Source organism: Phragmites australis, chromosome 10 (assembly GCF_958298935.1).
Source record: "Phragmites australis chromosome 10, lpPhrAust1.1, whole genome shotgun sequence".
NCBI lineage: Eukaryota > Viridiplantae > Streptophyta > Magnoliopsida > Poales > Poaceae > Phragmites > Phragmites australis.
In genome coordinates, this window is record NC_084930.1 from 28046524 (window position 1) to 28067429 (window position 20906).

Here is a 20906-nt window from a genome sequence, read left to right on the forward strand (position 1 = left end):
GTGTGTACGTCCGGAGACGCCGGGGGGCCGATGGTGGTGGAGCGGAGGACCCGGCCACGCCTGATCGACCGCAGCGTCGCCTAAGCTTCAGGCTCGCCGACGTATCATTTATTTAGTTTAGATTTGTGATTTTTGTGACTCACAACTCACCCAATATCGATAAACTGAATCTCTTTTATACCCCTAATATCATTAGCAACTCAGCAAGTTTTGATCATATAATCATGAGTTTTAGTTTAATTTTTCTTATACAAGGATGGCACAAATCATTCCTCATAACTATATCTACTGCAACTTTACCTGATGGAACAAGATTATATAGTGTACATGTACAAAGAGAAACTTTTGTAGGACAGACCAAGCACTCAAACAATAGATAGGAGATATGTTTGAAGATCATGTTAGATTATCTGTAATTTTCCTGTACTCCATTAGTTCAGACTTCAGAGAATAAAATATTCATTAAGAATTATAACTTAAACCTAATATTTGTTGATTGCTGCACTGATGAAAATGATGTTTCATGGAAAAGGAGGGCATTTCCTTCATCCTCTACATCCCTCCATCTTCACAAATAGTAAGGAGAGGCCAAACTCAAATTACCAAAATTAGCACATAATCAAATAAATGCCGCAAAAATCATCAAAATAACATCAACCAGTGGTAGATTTTGAATGCACACAAGTGCAGCCGAATTTGATACCGGCTCACAACAAGGGAGGAAGGAGAGTGGGGGATTTACCTTTGCTCTATTGGTTGGCGAGGCGGGCGGGCGCGGACGACGGCGGCACGAGCGAGACGGGGGACGTCGGTGTAGGGGATGGAAACAATGGCCTTAGCTCCAGGACAGGGACGGCGGGGATCCGGGGAAGGGGACGGTGGCCTCCAGGGCGGGAACGATGGGGCTCGGGGGACGGCGAAGTCGGGGAGGATGTGGTGAGGACGGCGGCTTCAGGGAGGATGCGGTGGGGACGGCGGTGTCGGGGAGGAGCTGGCAGTGTCGAGGAGGTGGCAGGGACGACGATATCGTGGAGGGCACAAGCAGGGAAATTTTTTCTAAATGTCAGAGGGCGAGTGTCGAGCAATATAGGGGAGGGCTTTCACTGCCGGCTCAATTTGAGCACCGACAGTGAAATAGTACCTTCACTGCTGGCTCAATATGATGGCCGGTAGTAAAAGTATACTTTCACTGCCGGCTCAATAAGTCCACTGACAGTGAAAGTAGTTTCACTGTCGGCTAAATATGTCCACCGGCAGTGAAACCCCTTTCACTTCTAACTGCTTAGGGTGCAAAAAATTTGTTTAAGTTTCACACGCGCGCGAAGAGACTCGAACCCACGACCTGCGCAAGTAAGACCGAACAAAACGCTGCGCTACTCAAGTGATTTCGATTTAATTTGTACTATTTATACTTATTAATATTCTGTTGACTTAAAATTCTAATACATATTTATTTAAATTTGAACTTGCTATATACCAAAATTATGTTTTGTATATACCTAAATTTCCTGGTTCAATTTTCTAATACAATAAATAAATAAAATAAATATGTTCATAACTATAGGTAATTCATTAAAAATTAAAAATAAATATGCTCATAACTATAGGTAATTCATTAAAAATAAAAAATAGTAATACATAGCAATAATGCTAGCTTGTGGTATTGCTAATTCATTATTAAAAATAAAAAATTAATGTGCTCAATAATAAAGACATCTTCCACCATAAAGATTCCATAACAAAAGTGAGGTATAATTGCATCTAAAACAAATTCATACATAGTAATTAATACAATTTAGCTACTTTGTCTTAACGATTTGCCATTCATTATGATCACGACGTACATAGGGAGGTTCATCGGTGTCTTCTGTGGGACCTAGGTCGACGTCCTTTCGGAAAGGAGGTAGTGCGTCGAATTGATTGTAGTCTTCCTTGTAGAATTAGCGGGGTGTCTCAGCATTCCATCATCCTTGCGCTCCTCGGCGTGCCACCGCATCAGTTCGGCATGCCTTTTATTCATGAATAAACGCTCCAAACGAGGGACTATAGAAAAATACCACATCACCTTGACGGGAGGCCTTTTATTCTTTCCTTCACCATCGATATCATCACGGTCACACTTGTACCATGATGCACCACATACGAAACACGCTTTCAAGTCTGCATGCTCTCTGCGATGCAACATGCAATCGTTTGGACATGCATGTATTTTCTGCACTTCCAACCCCAATGGGCACACAATCTGCTTGGCCTGGTATGTGTTTACTGGCAGCACATTTCCCTTCGGAAGCAATTTCTGCAAGAATAGTAACAACTCTGTGAAGCTTGTATCTGACCACCCGTTGCTTGCCTTTAATTGTAGCAGTGAAAGCACGGTACGCAACTTTGTGTGATCCTTCTCGCAGCCCGGGAACAACGGTGTTTTAGAGTCCTCTACCATACGCTGTAACTTTTGAAACTCTCTTTCATTGGTGAAGTTCCCCTCCCCATCGCGTAACATCTACTCTAGATCATAGGCGTCGGCGTCGACCAACATCTCCTCTAGATCATCATCGACCAATGTATCTCTGGAAGGCGGCATATCGGTGTATTCGTCAGCCGGTATATCGGTGCACAAGTCTTCGTCTTCTCTGCCAATGTATTGCCCTTCCTGTATGATCTCAGCTTCACTGTGCTCGGTCCAACGAGTATAGCCAAGCATAAATTCCCTTGACATCAAGTGGGAATGTATCTGCTGGGTGGTGAAAAACTGCTTCTTATTCTCACAATCGACGCATGGACAATACATGTATTGAGACAGTGTATTTAACTTGTGCGCCGCGGCTTGTACCAGGAAATAATCCACACCGTTCTTGTACTTTGCGCTCACATAGCTCGCATCGTACATCCATCTTCTGTCCATCTACAATTATATCATTATTGTAAATCCAAATTCATAATATCTAGAAGATTTTGCGATCACCAACAAATAAATTACCTCGTCATCTCCTACCGGCAATTGACCCGGGTTAGAGGAGCCGCCTTTTGTATGCTTTCGCGTACGCTTCCGATGAGTATTTGTTGGTGCCATCCCTAGAAATTTTCTTTATTATTCAATTATTTTGTAGGACTAATTAAGTAAAAATAAAAAATAAATACGCTCATACATAAAGTTTATATATTGGAGCTTGCTAATTAAATAAAACATAAAAATTATAATTGGATCTTGCTACATACCTAAATATCATAGAGAAATTTTCTAATTCATTAAAAATCAAAATAAATATGCTCATACCTAAAGTTTTCATATAGGAGCATGCTAATTAATTAAAATATAAAAATATAATTGGAGCTTGCAACATACCTAAATATCATGGCTAATTTTTCTAATTCATTATAAATCAAAAATAAATATGCTCATACCTAAAGTTTCTATATTGGAGCTTGCTAAATTAATTAAAATATAAAAACTATAATTGAAGCTTGCTATATATCTTAATTTTATGGCTAATTTTTCTAATTCATTAAAAATAAAAATAAATATGCTCAAATCTATACCTAATGTAAATCAATAATAAAGACACTTTCCACCATAAGCTACTAATTGAAGCTTCTGTATAATAAATGAGATATAATTGCATCTACATTGTCTTAAAACATCATGGTCATAGGTGCATCTCCATCATTGCAAAATCTAGAGCAATTTAGCAAATAAAATTCAACTAGAAATGAATTGGAGATAAAGTTACATACCTTGGAACACCTAGGGCATGAGGATTCCTCAAAATTTTGAAGCCACTAAGGACTTGGTGACCAAAAATGGCCGCCACCGAGCAAACAGAGCTGCTCTCTGTTGTGTGCTTAGGCTTAGGGAAGGAGAGGGCGACTTTTATATAATTGAGACATCACTGCCGGATCATATAACAAGCCGGCAGTGATGCCCTGCTATCACTGCCGGTCGATGGATTAAACTGGCAGTGAAGATGGAGCAGGGCATCACTGCCGGCTCAAGCCAACAGCCGGCAGTGATGCCCTTATCACTGCCAGTTCGTAAGCCACGATGACTGTATTTTTCCGTGCGGCTTATGAACCGGCAGTGATTCCCCATCATTGCCGGCCTATTAGGAACCGGTAGTGATGAGTCGGTATATATAGGAGTTTATGTAGTAGTGAGAAACTCCTCCAATGTATAATATCATATTATTATATCTAAGACTGACATGTCACTAGAAGAGTATTAAATAAATGTGTACAAATAACTCTTTCAATATACAATATCGTAGTGTTGTTTCTTAGGAGTTTTCAAGACAATTAATGATTATTGTATGTTGACGATGAAAAATTGATAGTTGCTATATCCGGACGTCCTAAGGTTTTATGTAATTCTCAAGATATATATTTTTCTTCAGGAAAGAGATCCTAGGATAAAAAAAAACTACATGTAGGTACTCAAGGTATCCTGTAACCAGGAAGGTTTATCTCCAAGACTAGGAAGGAGGACTCTAGATAACGTACAACACCCCCATATATATACGAAGCTAGAGGTTCTGCGGAGGACAAGTCAATAGAAATCATTAGAAGCCAATACAAGCTAACAAAAGCTGAGAGAGGAAGTCACCAACTAGTTTTAGATCCGTCTAGGCTGGCCATATACCCCTTTGTAACTGGCTTAATCTACAAGACAAACAAGATGTAGGATTATTATTTTCTTGAAGGCCCAAATCTGTGTAAAAAAACTCCTGTGTGTTTCCCTGTGATTCGTCTACTCAAAACTTCCTCCAATTCTTCAACAAGTTCGTTAGATCGGCAGTTCACAAATCATTGATAGTTGGCACCATCTGTGGGGATCATAACAAAAGGTGTTGAAGAATATACACACAACATGCCATCGATATCGCCGAAAGCTTCATCGAGAACTGGTTTTTCAGATCAAGGGTTCTACGATAAATTTACCTCTCTTTCCGATGAACCAGTGATTAATCAGGTGGATTTCGACAACGAACTTTCCGACGATGATTCAAGTAATGAGGTAAGTCGATTTATGGATCAAAGCGCTAAGGATTATGGCATCAAGTTTCAACCACTCGGCTACCAAGACAATTGTGAATATCTGATTCACAACATGTTAAGATCTATCAACGCATCTTCTGACAACATGGATTATCAAGATACCAATCCAGAGCAATCCGATGAAATATCCATTATGGATCTAGATACCTCCTCCAGTGGAGGTTACCCCTATGAAGGTCTCTCCATCGAAGAAAGGGGTGACGGTTTGAGTAACATGATGACGACCTTACAAACGGGCAGACCCCTCCGGCTCTGGATACAGGTAATGGCCAACACTAGATAGCACACCTCCTTCAATCCTTAACGGAGCCCCAGTCTTACAATCTCCTGCCCATCAACATGGGACTGACCACTTTAAATTTGGAATCACTAAGAGGATCATTCTTCTACAAGAGGCCCTCATGCACCCTCCGACTACAAATCTGATAACCCCAGCCGGCAAGGATTGGATGAACTCGATGACCAATTTAACCAAAGAGGTCATCACCCAGGTTGAGAATTCCCATCTGGCCCTAACCGGAGGTAGTGCTAATTAGTGCATGAAGATCTTATGACCTGAGGGAGTCGTTACTGTCCGGGGCTGCACGAAAGTAGGCATACACTATGATAAATGGAGCCTGAACATGGTCACATAACATTAACCTAACAAGGAGACAAAAAACTCAAGGCCTAAGGCTGTCGTGAAGTCCCACTGTGAAGTCAAAGCAGTTCCTTTGGACCCAACAAAGCTATTGAAGACCATGCAGATAGGCTCCAACCTGGATCCCAAATAGGAACTCGCGCTCATCACCTTCCTCCGGGAAAACACCGATGTGTTCATCTGGCAACCATCTGGCAACCATCTGACATGCCCGAGATCCTCAGAGAGGTGATTGAGAAAAAACTGGCTATCTGGCCCAATGCAAAACTGGTTAAATAGAAACGCTGATGGTTCGCACCCGACCAGAAATAAGCCATTAAAACATTCAACAACCTACGCAAGAATCATGTCAAAACTAAAAAGAAGGAAGATCTCATCTCTAACCTACAAGAAACGTTCAACAACCTATGCAAGAATTGTGTCATGCTGAACCCAGAGAAGTGCACGTTTGGATACCGTGGGGAAACTACTTGGTGTCCTAAAACATCTACTGGACAAAGAGGAAGGAGTGACTTCCTTGTTTCTCTCCAACCACCTGTAACACCCTGAATTTTAGCATACAGATTAGATCAAGATTCACTCCTTTTTAAAAAAAATCTAATTATTAAAACAACATAAAATCAAGGAAATATATAGATACTTGAATGTATATAATCAAATATATTATTTTGGTTATGTATTCCAAAGTGGACCAAATTAAATTATAAATTAATCCTTGCATTAAATTGAATCATATGTATTTTGATTTATTGTTTTTATGGTTCTTTGAGTGGATATTTGAATTTGAATGTCTCTCAAATGCAAATCTATTCTTAGATTCTTCTTCAGCTCAAATCCAAATTGAATTCAAATCCCCTCCCAAAGTAAGAGCTTCAAATCCAAATCATAATTCAAATACTCTTATTTGAATTAATGCCAAACCTAAATCCATTTCCAAATCCAAATCCAAATATCTCTATTTGAATCAATCCCAAATCAAATCCAAAACCTTTTTACTCTTCTTGGGCCGCCTCCCTTCTCTTTCTCTCTACGCAGCCCAGCAAAACGGCACAAGCCAGCTATAACGAAAATGACACTATTAGGCCATGATTGTGGTTTTGGTGATTAATGATAACATAGTCAATAGGACTAAAATATTTGTCAAGAATATATGTTAGTAGGTCTCATAGATGCAATACATGAAGAAGCCACTGCAGTCGGGACAAAGTTGGACTGAATTAGAAAAGTCATAGGAAGATTTGCCTCACCGGATGGTCTGGTGCTCTAGGTGTCGAACTCACCGGAGCATATTTGACAAAAGGGAGAGAGGCCTAAAGACGTCACCAGAAGGTCCGGTGATCAGAGAAGATACACACCGGAGTATTTTGTCCAGAGAAGGTTGCAGCCAATGAAGTTAAAGATCAAAGTACCGGATGGTCCGGTGATCAATGTGTTACACACACCAGACAATGAACAATGCAAAGAGGCATAATGAAGTTCAACACATCGAATGGTCCGGTGATGAAGGCTGTGCACACCAGAGCATTATTTCCGAGGGTTGCATTGGCTTGGTTGGCTGAAGTCAACTCATCGGATAGTGTGGTGATGAAGTGATGTGCACCGAATGCTTTCATCGGAGCAATTTACACAGAGAAGAAGAAAAGGCTCGGATGGCTCAGGATAACTCAGCGGATAGTCCGGTGATAGAGATGAAATATACACCAGAATGTCCGGTGTTCACAGAGGCTTTAGTGGGGTTTCAACGGCTAATTTGTGAGAGTGTACTTATCGGATGATAGATGTTAGTACTATTGTTCTCACCGGATCATCCAGTGTTAACAACTTTTTTGAGCTGTTGGATTAACGGCTAGGGCACGGGTTTGAGGCTATAAATACCCCTCCACACAGTCATTTGAAGGTGTGGCATGCTGCTGGAGTCCAGAGAAGTTTATGTGTACTTGAGAAGACATGCAAGCCACCAACGTGCTTAATGTGATTATCCAAGGTGATTAAGCATAAGATTAGTGAGTGATTAGTGCTTATAGGGCTAGAGAGAGTATTTCTAGGTGATGGCTGCCTAGAGAGTGTAGCAAGGAGTCATCCAACCTTGTACCAACTGGTACGCTAGTAACTTAGAGTCTTGGTGACTCGCCGGCAAGCTTGTTGACCCTCCGACTTCATGTGGGGCGGCGACAAGGCGATTGTGCGGGGACGAGGAAACCCTTGCCTTGGTGGCTCATCCGGGTGGAGGCCTTCTCTTTGTGACCTGGTGGCTCAAGAGCCGTGACCGGGTGCTGACCGGGAGCATATCCTTTATGAAGCTCCAATGTGGACTAAGGGTGGCAATCATACTATCGATACCACAGGAAAAAAATCCTTGTGCCGAGTTTGCTCTTTCTACCTTATTGACGTTTTCGCATTTACATTCTTGCAATTTACCTTCTTAGATAGGTTGCAACGCTTTGATCGGTAGAGTAGACATAATAGATAAACCTAGAGCACATCTAGATACAATTTGATATAGATTTATCTTGTGTTGTTTTTGGAGCGAAAATAGTTCTAAGAGTCCTAATTCACTCTCCTCTTAGGACATCATCGATCTCTTCAATTGGTATCAGAGTTAGGGCTCACATCTAGCTCTACAATTTGTGTTAGAGCTTCACACCTTTCACAAGGTTCCATCAATTCAAGTGGCATTTGAGCCTTAGTCTCATTGTGATCGGTTAGGCTTCACCGCCTAGTGAGTTGTGACGTTCGTGGTTGGGATGTATTCCCATAGTGCTTCACTTTTCGATGACACAAGTTTCCCCCTGTGGAAAATTCTAATGACTTTTTATTTGCAAGCCTCAGGGTTGGATGTTAGGAGAGTCACTGAGAAAGGGATGAGGCAACTCATCACCAACAAGGAGAGGCAATTAGATGCATTGACAAAAGTATCCTTTTATCATATATATATATGTGTTGATGCAATCTCTCACCAATGTACATGATATTCAGACTAGTCTCATTGAAATACATGAAAGCATAAAGGATATGCGCAATGAGAAACATCATGTGCTTGTTACTAAGCTTAATGGCGTCAAGCAATTACCCCATGAAAGTGCTAATGACATGTAATCACATTTGAATATTCTTGTCAATGAGATCAATGGGTTAGGTTTGACGCCAATTGAAGATGATCAAGTGGTGAGAAGAATACTTCAAGTCTTCTTCTAAAGTACAAGTTGATAGTCTCCATTATCTACGACAACAATGACATCAAGATGACTCCAAGTCAAGTGCTCGACAAGATCACCGACCATGAGATAACAATGAAAATGGGGTAGAAGCTTCTTTCTCATCCAACACAAAGAACCTTTCTCTCACAAGTAAGAAAGCTCAATACCAACACATAAAGGCAAGGATGAGGAGAAAAGAGCAAGAGTCAAGCTCAAGTGAAGATGACAGAGATAAAGATGATAAGAGCTATGAAAAGGATGATCAAAGCATATCAAGTGATGAACAAATTGATCCTAAGATAGCCAAACTCTTCTCAAAGTTAAAGAAGAACATGAAGAAGATCAATAACAAGGTTGATCATCCTATCGCCATTGAAGACTTGGTCAAACAATTGATCATATCAAGAAGGAAAAGAAGAAGATCAAGAACAAGAGGGAGACGAGGGGAAGAGCCAAGGCATTCACAAGCATAAGAAGATGGGTGAGCAACGATGAAGAGTCAAACTCAAGTGATGAAAGTTTCACCATCCTTCCCTTCAAGAAAAACTCTCCTCAAGGTCGTCATCACACAAGTTGTCATCACGTAAGTCATCACTCAAGTGCCTCATGGTCAATGATATAGACAGCGATGTAAGTGATGATGAATCCGATGAGGATTTTCCCTCCTATGATGAACTTCTTCATTTGATCAATAAGAAACAAAGGGCCCTTAAGAAACAATCTAAAGAGCTTAAAAAATTCAATGCACTTAATAACATTCATGCTACCTTTGTTTCTAATTATGAACAATTATTGAGCAAATTTAATTTGCTAAACAAGAAGCATGATGAGCTTAAGGCTAAATTTATGTGTATTGAATCTCAAACTAAGGTCCCTTTAAAGCAATCTACCTCTCCATTTAATTTCAAGCCTAAGGTAGATACTTCTACTTCTTGCAATGATTTAATTGATATATCATGCTCACTCCTTTGCAATGAGAAATGTATTGAGAATGTTTTTGTAGAATCATCTAACAACCTCATTGCACAAGAGAATGATAAGCTTAAGCAAGAAGTGGAGAAGCTCAAGAAGGACTTGACGAGTTTAAAGGGCAAAGGAAATATCCAACCTCCTCAAGATAATCATGCTTTCATGGTGAAGAATCTTGCATAGTGGTCCACCATGACATGCTTCAAATACCATCAAGAAGGCCACAAGTCCTTCCAATGCAAACAAGTGAAGAAGGAGACCAAGGAGAAGAAAAAGATGGCGAACCTCTCCAACAAGACCTCCAACCTCTACACCAAGCCCAACTACAAGATCAAGATCAAGAGCAACCACTACAAGCTCAAGGAGAAGGATAATGGTAAGGTGGTTGAACACATGGTTAGGAGAAAGGATTGGAGGTGGAACCAACCCATTTGGGTGCCCAAGGAAATCATCACCAATATGAAGGGGCCCCAATCAATTTGGGTTCTAAAGAAGACTTGAAGCCCGAAGCGACTATTGGAATTTAGAGATTTAGCTCCCAAGATGAAGTGAATGTTCAAGCAAAGAAGTCAAGTATACAATTTTGGGCGCTTTGATGAAAATCATGATCATCGTATACTCTAGTCCCCATCCAAAGGTAAAAGAGTTAAATGGTAGCTAGACTTACGTTCATGAATTTTGTTTTTTGCTTCTATCTTATTTGCCTCGTCTAGGACTGCATATGCTTATTTCAATTTATTGCAATACCTAGTGTAGGTTTTCATATGGTAGGTTGCTTGTGTTTATCTCTAACCCATGAGCACCCTACATGGTTTATTAGTTGTAGGTTCATTTCTTGGCACTAGTTTTTATAATTGATATCTTTCATGTGCCATGATCCATCTATAGTATAAACCCTCATTTTATCCTATAGGTCGTGATTTTGAGACTAACATGTGTTGCAAGTTGTATCTCTTGCAGTCTTATGGAGCAATCAACATGTCCCTAGAGGTATTCAATGCTTAAATGCTTCAATTAGTATCTCTGTCAAATCTTCTATTAATTTAAGCTACCTCTATGCATAATATAGCTTAAACTTTCTATCTTGACATATTGTCTAGTTGTGCATATGTTTCTTTCTCATTATATGTATACACATATATAGGGTGAGTTTAGACTATATCATGTGAATTTCATAAATTATGATCAATGTGGTTTCATAGCCTACAATTGGTATCATTCATTTGTAGTGATATTCATATAATTGATATCCTTTTATTGGATCATGATTTGTGAAGCTCTCTCCCATGTGCTCTAATGTTTTTTCCTTGACTTCAACATGTGTTTATAGCCCTTTTTGGGAGATTATTGATATAAGGGGAGAAGTTTGATGACCAAAGCAAGATGAAAGCAAGGTGAATAATGCGAGAAGATTTTTGCTACAAGAAAGACATCTAGGAATACCGAAGTTGACAAAGGGAAAGAAGAAAAGATGCTAGACGCCTAGATTGACAAAAGAGAAGCTTTTGCATAGGTCGTTAAAGGGAAATGGTGGCAATGGAGAAATAGAGAGCCACAACAAAAGGGGACTAAGTGGTAAGAACATGCATCCAAGTGATGTGGTAAGACTTTATGCTCGCTTCTGATCTTTACATTTGGTATTATTTGCTACTTGCTTTGGTTGTGTTGTTATCAACCACTAAAAAGAGCAGATTGTAGCGAAAATGGTCCTATTAGGTCATGATTGTTATTTTGGTAATTAATAACAACATAGTCAATGGGACTAACATGTTTGTCAAGAATATATGTTAGTAGGTCTCATGGATGCAATACATGAAGAAGCCACCATACTTGGACAATGTTGGACTGAATTGGAGAAGTCTTAGGAAGATTTGCCTCACTAGATGGTCCGGTGCTGGGTGTTGAACTCACCAGAGCATATTTGACAAAGGGGAGAGAGGCCTGAAGACCTCACTGGAAGGTCCGGTGATCAGAGAAGATACACACCGAAGCATTTTGTCCAGAGAAGGTTGCAGCCATTAAAGTTGAAGATTAAAGCACCGGATGGTCTGGTGATCAATGTGTTGCACACACCGGACAATGAACAGTTCAAAGAGGCAGAACAAAGTTCAACGCATTGGATGGTCTGGTGATGAAGGTTGTGCACACCGGATCATTATTTCTAGAGAGGGTTGCATTGGCTTGGTTAGCTAAAGTCAACTCACCGGATAGTCTGGTGATGAAGTGATGTGCACCAGATATTTTCACTGGAGAAATTTACACAGAGAAGAAAGAAAGGCTGGGATGCCTTAGGATAATTCACCAGATAGTCCGGTGATGGAGATGAAGCATATACCGGAATGTCCGGTGTTCACAGAGGCTTAAATGGGGTACCAATGGCTAGTTTGTGAGAGTGTTCTCACCGGATGATACAGTGTTAGTACTATTATTCTCACTGGATCATCCGGTGTTAACAACTTTTCTGAGACGTTGGGTTAACAGCTAGTGTGCGGGTTTGAGGCTATAAATAGCCCTCCACTCAGTCAATTGAAGGTGTGGCATGCTGCTGGAGTCTAGAGAAGTTCATGTACACTTGAGAAGACATACAAGCCACCAAAGTACTTAATGTTATTATTCAAGGCGATTAAGCACTTAGTGAGTGATTAGTGCTTATAGGGCTAGAGAGAGTGTTGCTACGTGATTGCTGCCTAAAGAGTGAATCAAGGAGTGATCCAACCTTATACCAAATGGTACGCCGGCACCTTAGAGTCTTGGTGACTCGCCGGCAAGCTTGTTGACCCTCCGACTTGGTGTGGGGCGGCGACAAGGCAATTGTGCGGGGACGAGGAAACCCTTGCCTTGGTGGCTTAAGCTCTGAAGTGATCACAACGGCAAGGGACCGGAAGAGAGGCTAGTGGTGAGACCTTGCCTTGGTGGCTCATCCGGGTGGAGGCCTTGTCTTTGTGATTCGGTGGCTCAAGAGCCGTGACCAGGTGCCGACCGGAGCATATCCTTTGTGGAGCTTCAACGTGGACTAGGGGTGGTATTCATGCCATCGATACCACGAAAAAAAATCCTTGTGCCAAGTTTTGTCTCTCTACCTTATTTACGTTTCCGCATTTATATTCTTACAATTTACTTTCTTAGATAGGTTGCAAGCATTTTGATCGGTAGAGTAGACATACTAGATAAACCTAGAGCACATCTAGATAGAATTTGATATAGGTTTATCTTGTGTTATTTTTGAAGCCAAAATAGTTCTAAGTGTCCTAATTCACCCCCTCTTAGGACGTCATCGATCCCTTCACCAGTCCGGCTTTCCTTCCCCTCTGCTTCTTCGTGCACGAGCCACCGCGCGCTGCTTGGCCCAACTCCCACGCTCACCCTGCCGACGCACCAGCCTAGCATGCCCTTGTCGTTGGCTCTCTCCTCTCACTGACACATGAGACCCACATCGCCCAGTCACTTCTCCCTCCTCCAGTGCACTTCCACACATTGCTCTTAGTCGTCGCTGATTCTGGCACCATTAAGATGTCGATGACTTTCTACACCCTGCTCGCTCTCTCTCCCTCTCCTGTCGTCTGCACGTGCAGCTGAGCCACCCACTGACACACACGACTTCGGCAACCACTGCATGCGCAGTTCGGCGCAGAGCTACCACGCTCCATGGGAAATCAAGTAGGCACTGCTGCGCTGCTCACTGAGGACAACACAACACTGCAAGTGCCGCACTGCCTCACCGCATCTCTCCCTCCCCCTCCTTCTATAAGAAGGGGAGCCGCCCACCCATTCTTCCCCTTTTTTCACCATTGCCAAAAAATTGGCCGAGTCCAAGCTACGTGGAGCAAAGGAGGCATTGTGCACAGTTTCCCTAACTAATTTGGTTTGTTTCCCTACTGAATTGAAGCTCGCGGCACCTTCTTCTCCGTCCGTAGCCCAAACGTGGCTGGCTTGTTGGCATAGCCTAGCAGCCGAGGCCGTTTCCCTATGGGTTGGCCTAGCGACCAAAAGCCCATGAAGTCGAGCAGCTCAACCTCGGTGGGCCGCAACTATGCAAACCCAGGCTAAGCCCAAATCCAGTCCATGCCTAAGCTGAAATCCAGCTCAAGCCCAATCCCAAATACAGCCCAAACCCAAGTACTATATAGTGGGCCTTGCTAATGCACTGTATAATGGGCCTAATACTGTTCATATTGTCCCACCTATGGGCTCGGCCATAAATAGTGCCATTTCATAATTTCTTGATTTAATTTTAGATTAAATCCTCCAGGAGTCATAACTTCTTCGTTCTAACTTTGATTTTGGCGATTCATTCACCAAAATTCTTTTAAATTCGAGATCTATCTTTCTATCATAGTCTGATATCCATTAAAGCTCATTTGGTATTCAATTCGATGTTATTTGATTCTTCTACATTATAGGATGTTGTTGATCGTAATTGCGTTTGCAGAACTGGAGGATTTCCTGGAGAACCCGGGGGATCCTAACTTCAACCAAGTGTTAGAAGAAGACTTCGGAGAAGTCAAGTCATATCTCCTTATTCATTTTGAACCCATGTTTTCAAATCTAATTGATCAATTTAAAACATGAGTTAGGATCGCATATGGTATATATTGCACTATTTCAACTACTTGCAGTAGTTAAATCCTATCAAACAATTGTCATGCCTTAATATTGTATCTAGAATACATATCACCCTAGGATTTACCTGTCATTATCTATATTAATGTCGGATGATGTCGTGATCTCTAGCATGCTTCGGATGGAATACACCTCTTTGAAGATGTCGCTATGGAATACGTCTCTTTGGAGATGTTGCTTAACTGTTTAATCGATTCTAACTCATATGCCATGAATCTTTCGTGATTGTAGAATCCTTGATGACATGCGGGATATGATGGGTGGTGTGTAAAATAGGTGAAAACTATTTAAGCGGGGGCAAGTAGAGTAGTCCTCTGGTGAGGATGCTCTTGGAGGCTTGAGTTACCTTTGTGGTATTTGTTGTAGATGTCTGCCTCGGCCATATAATTACCAAATTATTGTGTCATCATGGCAAGCCACTATAGTGCAACCATGTATCCTGTATGGCTAGGACTTGACTTTTCTATCTCCCGACCAAGCTGGATATTTTACTAGGAGGGCCGGGTGAGTAACGAGGACCTATGTGTCTGTTAGGTGCTCTACGTAGGTGTTTCCAACCCAGCGATGCTACGATGGTTAGTGGGGGAGTGCACTTTATACAAGACCTGGAGCACTTGGGATATCTTAAAGTACTGTCTAGCAAAGGAAGGTGATTGAAGCATCTCGGTATGGTTTATTCCTCCACTTACAGTGGTTGGAGGCTGAGCATATCACGTGGGTACAGTGTACAACCTCTACAGAGTGCAAATATATTCAAATAGTTATGTCCATGGTCATGGGCATGCAAAGCAATGACCTCATTGGTTAGACTAAGTGGCATGTGTATCTTTGATCAGTGAGTGTGTAGACTAGATGTCCGTGTGATAAGGTTGATGGCTCAGTCCGCCAAAAGCTGTGTTGTACTAGAGGTACACTAGACACGATGATAGGGACTGTGGAGCGAGGTGTAGCCTCTCCCAGGACCTAAAATCCCCCTAGATATACCTTGTTACCTTGTTTGATCTATGGTTTAAAATAGTAGAGAATACAATTGAATATTTGCATGAAACTGCTTTACGCTTAAAAATAAACCATAAGACCTTATCGTTGAGATATGCTTTATGCATCTATCAACACCTTGGAGTAGTATAGGATTTGCTGAGTGCCTTCTGTACTTATTCTTCCTATCATTCAAATGAGGAAGCAAGTGCCGACCTGGAGACGAAGGTGTGGATGAGAAGTAGATTAGTGGTCATGTTCGACACTAGCTACCTGTGGCTTTGGGTTGTTGTTCCGCTGTGTTTTTGTTGGCTTGTTGGCCAGGCTTGTAATATTCTATGGTTTAAGACCTTTGTATTGTTGTAAACCTTAATACTGTTATATACGTTATATGATTGTGATGCCAATATTATCGTACTATACGTATCAGCTACTTGATCTAGAAACTGATACATAAGGCATAGAAGATCCTGGAAATAGGGTCTTACACTACCAGTGCCAACGAAGAGGACATGGTCATCGACGCTCCGGCCCCTTACCGAACTCACTAGTGTCACCACCCGATCATCGACATCTTCGATGATGATAGGGTTTGGTAGAGGTATTGGCTCCCCACCTTCAACATCGGTGTCATTGCTCTGGCTACTCCCTCGGACAGTCCTTGCTGGAACAACACAAGAACATAGAGGATGAAGCGGCTGGCATCCTGCCGTCTTTAATAAAGATGCTTCCAGACGCCTCCCTTTTCTCTACCTCAGCCGCCGCTTCATCGTCCTCTATTTTCGGCTCCAAGAGGTCTTAGTCCACCTCATCTTAGACTATTTTCTAGGCCTCCTAGTATGATGCCCAACTCGGTTGGGTGAAAGAAGTCAAGTCCTGCCCATACAGTTACACTTCGAGTGGTGCTCGATTCAATGATCCAATTTTGTGGATCAGGACGCTCAGATGAGATCGGACGATGAGTTAAGTACTCGTGCCATCGAGATCATTGGGTTGGAATCATGGAACGACCTAGGCTAGAGACAACGTTGCAAACCACGGGATGGGATGCACGCTCACATACCATGCACGGTCAACGCATCCTACATGGCGTTCAAACAAAACTGCCTCTTCTACGCGCTCCCGCCGAGCCAACTGTGTCATCTCGCATGACACCCCCGCATCACGTGTCGGCTTGTGGCATGTCCCACCGAGCCATAAGCATCGCTCTGCATGACACTCATGTCGTGCTGCACCATCTTCGTCTTCCACTGTCTGATTCGCTCGGCCACCGCTCGTGCACACACGCACACCACACACGGTCACTTTACCGTTCTTGAAAGGAATCCCCTACTTTTGTTTAGAAGTTACATCTACCACTCACGATGGTTAATTATTTAAGCAATTAATTTTTAGTTTCCAATAACTTTATATTTCATTTGAACTAAACTATTCACACAGTTGAAATGATTTCTATGTTTGTACAAATTAGAAATGAATTTATTTATTTATTGTGTTGGTGGCTAAGAAAAAACAAATCAATGTGAACAAAGTCTCCATTGGTTTAGATCATCATCCACCATTGTCCGTAAGATTGAATACAAGACACGAAAAACTACTGTTGAGAAGCTGGATAAGGAAATGCTTGTAATTTTGGAGTAGGGGTTCAACTAGGTCTTCCACCAATCAATTCGAAGCGATAGAGCTGGATAGTTGTACATGAAAATATGAAGCTGATCAGCATGTTGACTGAGAACCAAAGAACCGACCATGTTGTCGAGATAGTCAGTAGTGGTGGAACTGATAAGACTATATTGGCATGTAATGTATTCGATGATTACCACACAAGAAATATTTTTTAGTATTGTTTTATGGGTATGTGGCTCAAAAGATTTTTTAGTAATATGAAATTACGATCTGCAATTTCAGGTTCTGGTAGCATCAACACTTGGGGAGCAGGAAATATAAAGAAAATTGAGGATTGTCACTTGATTGCAGACCTGGTGGTCGATAGAATATGTGGGGCTCACCTGGTGGAATCTGATAGTAGCAAAGATTGGGGGAGATGTAGAAGGAGAGGTTGCCTGATCAGGATCTGAACTGGGGCTCGGTGGAGATAGCAGAGCGTTTTTGTGATTTGAATAAACTGGAAGGAAACAAAAATATAACTTAGAATAGGAGGTTTCCTAGCTCTCTAGACAAAATAAGGTTCCCTAAGAAAATATCCATGGTTCAATATTGGTAGTTGCTCAAATGGATCATCTTTTTTATAAACGGGAAATATATGTTGAACATTAGACAATATGTCATAAGTAGCAATCATGTGTCAATTCGTGATGAAAGAATACTCATTGATGGATTAAGTGGATTCTTAACCTCTTAATCAGAAGGAAAAGAGGTTGCTTTGTTGTTTATTAATATGCTTAATATATGGTTATAAGTGGCATAATTATTAGTATTATTCTTTTGAATTACCATCATGACAGTATTATTTTGCGAACCCTAACATCCAAAGGATGCTACAACAAAGCTTCATGTTGCAAATATCATGTGGTTTTGAAACTGATCGAGGAATCCTTGGTGTACCGGTGTAGGGCGTCACACTCTAGGTCACCCAACACCCACACCTCAAGCTTGGCGCGTCCATAGGAGCCTAAGAACAGAAAAGCAATGCAAGCAACTCTCTCTTACAACCATATTTTTAAAATCTTTTGATTTATAAATGAGCCAGGAACTTAAGTAATTGAGCAATCCAATAGTAAGTTGTAAATGAGTTAGAAAAATCTTTTAAAAAAACTTTTTAGTTAAATATAAAAATACTTGTTCCGTAAACATTCTACATAAATACAATTTGTGAGTTCAAATATCAAATACTTAGTCTAGCCGTGCAATTTGCGTAGGACACCTTGCTAGTTCATACGAAGTTGTATGAAAAAAATATTTATATAAACATTGCAGTCCTCCATGAGATCTGCAACTTTCTAGTTGACAATATTTTTATTTAAAGTTATTTAGATGCCTAAATAATCATTTAAAAATTTAAACAAGAAGAGTCAAAAAATAAATTACCCATAGTCATTAATTAGCTTAAAAAATGAGGTGTGGGATAGTAAGACGGTGGGTTTGACTCCCACGTATCGTGTTTAAAAAAACGTGTGACCGTGAGGGTGGTCCGGGTGAGAAAAAAATGTTTTTTCGAACCAACTAGGTAAAAATCTGTAAAAAATATTTTTTAGTAGGGTTGACTGACAAACAGTAGATAAGCTACTTGTAATGGAAGCTTAATTTGGACGATACGAGCCATATAGTGCCATGCATTCGATCCTCCCTGGTTCACAAGCATGCTGCATGCGAGACGAATTAGGAGGAACTAATCAATTGTTGCTTTCCCTGAAGTAGTACTAAGAAAGTAGGCAAGACACCACATGATGCCTCGACAGCACTCTCACTTATAGATGCTATTTATTGTTCCGTTGATCCGTTTCTACCGTTAATCTCCAAATTAGGAGAACCGGCCCTCTTTGGAATCCAGATCTAACATTTTGTGTGCATGAGTCGCTGAGACCCTGACCCTGAGAAGAATATATAGCAACGAGCTTGGTCTGAAGTGTTGTTACGTCGCAGCAGAGAAGGCTGCACATCGAGCCAATCGGGCCGCTGGGGAGAGCATGGAGAAGCCGTGGGCCGCGAGCAAGAGAGTCGCGCTGCTGCTCGCCATCTGCCTCGTCCTGCTGCCGCCGGCGCTGGTGATCCTGCCCGGCATGCGCGACGCGCCGTACCCGTGGAAGCTCCGGTGGGCAATCACGTCAACAGGACAAGGTATATTTTTGCTTTGCCAAAGCTACTTCCCTCTCACCCATCTGGACTTGCTTCGACCAAGCTATTGATTTGCCAATGCTTTCCCTGTCACCCTCACTGCGGCTGGTCGATACCTACTCTAATTTTTCGCTCCGTGTTGTGCTGCCGCCGCATGTGCTTCTCGCATTCCATTTTATCGTGTCCTGTAGCAACTTCCGTTAACTGATCTATATGCTGCACGCATGCTTAGATGTGGTGGGAATCCAGAAACTAGAGGAGAAATGCGACATGTCGATGGGGAAATGGGTCAGGGAGCCGATGGGTCCAGTCTACACGAACCTGACGTGCCCGACGCTACCGGACATCAAGAACTGCCAGAGGTACGGCAAGGACCCCGGTCACCTCTTCTGGCGGTGGCAGCCCGATGGCTGCGACCTGCCGCGGTTCGTGCCGGAGCGGTTCCTCGACGTCGTCCGTGGCAAGCGGCTCGCCTTCATCGGCGACTCGCTGGCGCGCAACCAGATGGAGTCCCTGCTCTGCCTCCTGTCTCAGGTACGCTTGCATGCACGAGGACGGAGCACCGGCATGTGTAGATTAATTGTTGTCAAGATTTCAGCGAAGAACAATAGTTCCATCTGCAATCCAGGACCAGAAACCTACGAACGTGGACGCCGTCGAGTCCGACAACTTTCAGGCATGGTACTTCCCCACGCACAACTTCACGCTCATGGTGATGGTGACGCGGTACTTCACGCACGCCGTTCCTGTCCTCGACGCGGCCGGCAAGCCGACTGACTCCTTCGACATCCACCTCGACAGGCTCGACCCTACATGGACGAGCCAACTGACGGAGCTGGACTACGCCGTCCTCTCCGGCGGCAACTGGTTCTTCCGAGTCAACTACCTCTGTGAGGGCGGCCGCCGCATCGGCTGCGTCGGCTGCCGCGAGGCCAACCTCACCGACTTCGGCATCGCCTACTCCGTCCGCCGTGTCGTCAGGGCGGCCCTCGAGGGCATCGTCCGGTGCCGAGACTGCAACAGCAGCCTCGTCGCGTTCTTGCGGACGTACACGCCAAGCCACTTCGAGCACGGCTCGTGGTTCGACGGCGGCTACTGCAACAGGACGCAGCCGTTAGGGGAGCATGAGACAAACTTCAAAAGCATCGGGTGGGAGCTGAGGAGAGTGCAGAGCGAGGAGGTGATGTGGGCGAGGGAGATGAGCGGGAGCGAGAGGTTCCGGGTGCTGGACGTGACGAAGGCCATGATGCTGCGCGCCGACGGCCACCCGGGCTGGCACTACGACAAGAGATCGGCGCGGGACGCCAACGACTGCCTGCACTGGTGTCTGCCTGGACCCGTCGACATGTGGAACGACATGCTGCTCCAGCGGCTCGACGAGATATCACCACCGTTGCGTCGTTGATGCGAGGTCGAGTTCGTTGTGTAGTTGCATGATTGAAGGTAGTTTTAGACTTGGATCTCTCTATCGATCTACAGATAACTCCTTGGTCCGTTGACCCTGCTCAGGATCGATTTGGAAAGCCAGTACCAGCCGGCGGCAGTCTGATCCTCTGCCTCAAATCTCTCGTAACTCGATCACATGGCTTCTCCCTATGACTGCATGCTTCTTGAGCTATACTGCATTCTGTAACCGAAATTAGGTAGAGAATGTACGA

The 20906-nt window shown here is 42.8% G+C and overlaps 1 protein-coding gene across 1 annotated transcript; it reads left to right on the forward strand.

Moving 5' to 3' along the window:
* Positions 1-19100: 19100 nt before the first annotated feature.
* LOC133930205 (xyloglucan O-acetyltransferase 3-like) lies at positions 19101-20653 on the forward strand. Its single transcript, XM_062376875.1, has 3 exons — positions 19101-19251; positions 19481-19782; positions 19877-20653. The coding sequence occupies exons 1-3, from the start codon at positions 19101-19103 to the stop codon at positions 20651-20653; spliced, it is 1230 nt and encodes a 409-aa protein (XP_062232859.1).
* Positions 20654-20906: the final 253 nt, after the last annotated feature.

What these genes read in the sequence shown, in the direction of transcription:
- LOC133930205 (XM_062376875.1), top strand. Translation starts at nt 19,101, where the DNA reads ATGGAGAAGCCGTGGGCCGCGAGCAAGAGAGTCGCGCTGCTGCTCGCC. An exon ending in AATCACGTCAACAGGACAAG is followed by an intron (nt 19,252 to 19,480) that starts GTATATTTTTGC and finishes ACGCATGCTTAG; the next exon opens with ATGTGGTGGGAATCCAGAAA. An exon ending in TGCTCTGCCTCCTGTCTCAG is followed by an intron (nt 19,783 to 19,876) that starts GTACGCTTGCAT and finishes TCTGCAATCCAG; the next exon opens with GACCAGAAACCTACGAACGT.